This window comes from Hypanus sabinus, chromosome 26 (genome assembly GCF_030144855.1).
Source record: "Hypanus sabinus isolate sHypSab1 chromosome 26, sHypSab1.hap1, whole genome shotgun sequence".
NCBI lineage: Eukaryota > Metazoa > Chordata > Chondrichthyes > Myliobatiformes > Dasyatidae > Hypanus > Hypanus sabinus.
Genome location: NC_082731.1, coordinates 30824598 through 30827999, shown reverse-complemented (window position 1 = coordinate 30827999; position 3402 = coordinate 30824598). Strand labels below are relative to the sequence as shown.

At 53.4% G+C, this 3402-nt stretch overlaps 1 protein-coding gene across 1 annotated transcript; it reads left to right on the top strand.

Moving 5' to 3' along the window:
- Positions 1 to 481: 481 nt before the first annotated feature.
- On the top strand, positions 482 to 2815 carry LOC132381723 (zinc finger protein 214-like). Its single transcript, XM_059951297.1, has 5 exons — positions 482 to 642; positions 728 to 959; positions 1046 to 1433; positions 1480 to 1702; positions 2010 to 2815. Exons 1-5 carry the CDS (start codon positions 482 to 484, stop codon positions 2302 to 2304), a joined length of 1299 nt encoding a protein of 432 aa, XP_059807280.1. The 3' UTR covers positions 2305 to 2815.
- The last annotated feature ends 587 nt before the right edge of the window (positions 2816 to 3402 follow it).

Genomic DNA, 3402 nt, shown 5'->3' with positions numbered 1-3402 from the left:
TCAGACTCCTCAATACCCAGAGCCTGGACTGACACCTTACTGCCCGATTGTCCTGTTTATTATTTATCGCAATGCCTGCACTGTTTTGTGCACTTTACGCAGTCCTGGGTAGGTCTGTAGTCTGGTGTAGCTTTTTTCCCCTCTCTGTTGTTTTTTTACGTAGTTCAGTCTAGTTTTTGTACTGTGTCATGTAACACAGTTGTCTCATTTTTACTGTGTACTGTACATAGCAGTTATGGTCGAAATGACAATAAAAGTGACTTCTTCTTCAAAAATCTCCTTTCTAAGTCCACCCTCCGCCACCCCCAGTTGAAATTCCATACGGAATATCTTGGAGGACAATATGAAGGGCCTTCGCCCGAAATGACGTCTGTTCACTCTTTTCCATGGACGTCAGTGCTGCTCTGGCTTCCCATTGGTTGGAAGCTCCTGCCAATCAAACACTAGGTGGGGGAAATAATTCCCTACGTAGCCAGGACACATGGAGGCGGGTCGCCTTGGGAGAGGTCTGATTCCCTATTGGTCTCCTGCTCCTGTCAATCAGGCGCCTGGGTACGTCCGCACCGACGGAGGTGGCGGCCGGGTGACGTCAAGGGAGTGCGTGCTTTGCGGCGGTGGTGCCCTGGCCACGTCGATTCCCAGGTCTGTGTCTCCCTTTATTTCTCCGTTCCCGGCCATACACGTCAGCCCCTAAACCCTTGTCAGAGGCAACCGCAAACCGATCCAGAGCTATTCAAAAGAAGTGCCGCAACCGGGGCAGGGGGCGCCAGCAGCTCAGGGCGCAGGCGCAGCAGTGGTGCTTGAAACACCCAAGGCGCATGCGCTCCTCTGAGCCGGGGTGCTTTCTGGCGCGCGAGGGCTTGTGGTTTTTTCAATCGCCATCGATGCCTGGCACTACGATGCGAATTTTTCAGGTGTATGAAGGAGCTCGGAACAGATATATCAGCAAGTTCCGAACCGTGATAGATTTTTTAAACTACAAGGATTCGATTGGGCTGAGCTATTGAAATGAGTTTTTACTCGTTTTTTTTTAAAATCTGTGTAGGATTCTGGTACAGGCGTGGAGACAAGGCCAAATCTCACTACTGACAAATTGCTGAAAAGAGGAGATGGTGACTGTGGTGTCAGGGCCTCATGCATGAGCCCTGTACGCAGACTTGCCTTTGGGCGACCACAGGAACTGGCCAGGCATGGGAAGAAAATGTGCAAAGGCGGGGGTGTCAGGAAGGAACAAAGTGGCAGCCTCCCTTACAGCCCCTTCATCTGCTTACAGCCTCTGTGGGAAGCTTCGCCTATCTGTCCAAGCTGCAGACACATCGTCTTGTCCACAGTGACGAGAGCCCGTTCCGTTGCCCTGACTGGCAAGGGCTTCAAGTGCTCTGCCAACCTCAAGGGCCACTGCCAAGCCCACATGGACGAGAGGCCCTTTGCATGTGCTGACTGTGGCAAGACCTTCAAGAGCTCTGGGGACCTGACCACTCACCAACGGGCCCTCACTGGTGAGCGGCCCTTCCCCTGCGCCGTATGTGGCAAGGGCTTCACCCACTCCTCTTACCCTACTGACTCACCAGTTGGTCCACACCGATGTGAGGCCCTTCAGGTGTTCCGAGTGTGGCAAGGCCTTCAAGAGCTTTCAGGAACTGAGGCGCCACCAGCGGCTGCACACAGGCGAGCGGCCCTTTTCCTGCCCTGTCTGTGGAAAGCGCTTTGCTCATTCCTCCAACCCATCGGGTCCACTCCGGTGAACGATCCTTCACCTGCTCTGTCTGCGGCAGGGGCTTTGCACTCTCCTCCGCCCTGTTGGTGAGGAGCGGCCCTTCAAGTGTGCCGTTTGTGGCAAGGGCTTCAAGATCTCCAAATATCTCAGGAGGCACCAGTAACACCACAGTGGGGAGAGCCCCTTCACCTGCCCTGTCTGCAAGAGGGGCTTCAGCCAGTTGGCCGTTCTGACGACCCACCAGCAGGCACACACCGGCGAGTGGTCCTTCACCTGCTCCGTCTGCAGCAAGGGGTTTCACCCAGTCCAGCAACCTCCACAGCCACCAGCGCACCCACACTGGCGAGCAGCCCTTAGCCTGCCCCGTCTGCAGCGAGGGCTTCACCTGCTCTTCCAACCTGCTGACCCACCAGCGGGTCCACACCGACGAGCAGCCCTTTGTCTGCGGTGAGTGTGGGAGGGGCTTCAACCGCTCCTGCAACCTGCTGACCCACCAGCGGGTCCACACCGATGAGAGGCCCTACATCTGTGGCAAGAGGACCAGTAACCTGCTGAGATGCCATTCTCTGAGCCCGGTGTTAACTTGAATTGTCTTCCTCTGTTTAATCCTTGGGCCATTGCACTGAGCGCTTGGGGGGGGGTGGGTGAATGAAAGAAGCTGTAAGTGATGGAAGTGAGCAGGAACCGAGCAGCATCTGTGTGGGGGGGGTGCGGGAGGCATGTGAGAGAGGGCCGAATTAAAAGAGAGCAGGGTTTCCGCCAGTTTTTCTCTTCTCATCAACACTGCTCGACCTGCTGAGTTCTTTCAGCAGATTGGTCATTGCGCTGAAGACTCCCTTCGCCAGTGTGACACAGTGAGGTGCAGCTTTGAATGTTCCAGTGCTCAGATGACACTGTGTATGTGTGTGTGCATGTGTGCGCGTGCGTGTGTGTGTGAGTGTGTGCTTGTGCATGTGTGAGTGTGTGTGCGTGTGCATGTGTGTACGTGTGAGTGTGTGTGTCTCTTCCTCGTGAAGTCTTATTTTCACCTCATCTGTCCCTGTGTTGTAAAATATGACATTCAAAGTTCCAAGTAAAATTTATTATCAGGTTTACATACACGTCGCCACATACAACCCTGAGATTCTTTTTCTGCGGTCTTACTCAGCAAATCTATAGAACAGTAACTGTAAACAGCATCAATGAACAACACACTGTGCAAATATAAGTAAATAGCAATAAATAATGAGAGCATGAAGAAATGAGGTAAAGAGGCCACTGGCCAGGGGAACACCAGAAGTAGCTCTAATCTCAAACAGGGAAAATCTGCAGATGCTGGAACTCCGAACAACACACAGAAAATGCTGGAGGGACTCAGCAGGCCAGGCAGCATCTATAGAAAAGGAAAAACAGTTGATGTTTTGGGCCAGAACCCTTCGGCAGGGCTGGAGGGAAAAAGCTGGGGAGTAGATTAAAAGGTGGGGGGGAGGGGAGAGAGAAACACAAGGTGATGGGTGAAACCGGGAGGGGGAGGGGATGTAGCTGTCCCCTTTTGTTCAGGAGCCTGATGGTTGAGGGGTAGTGACTGTTCCTGAACCTGGTGGTGTGAGTCCTGAGGGTCCAGTACTTTCTACCTGATGGCAGCAGTGAGAAAAGAGCACGGCCTGGGCGGTGGGGATCTTTGAATACGGATGCTGCTTTTGTAC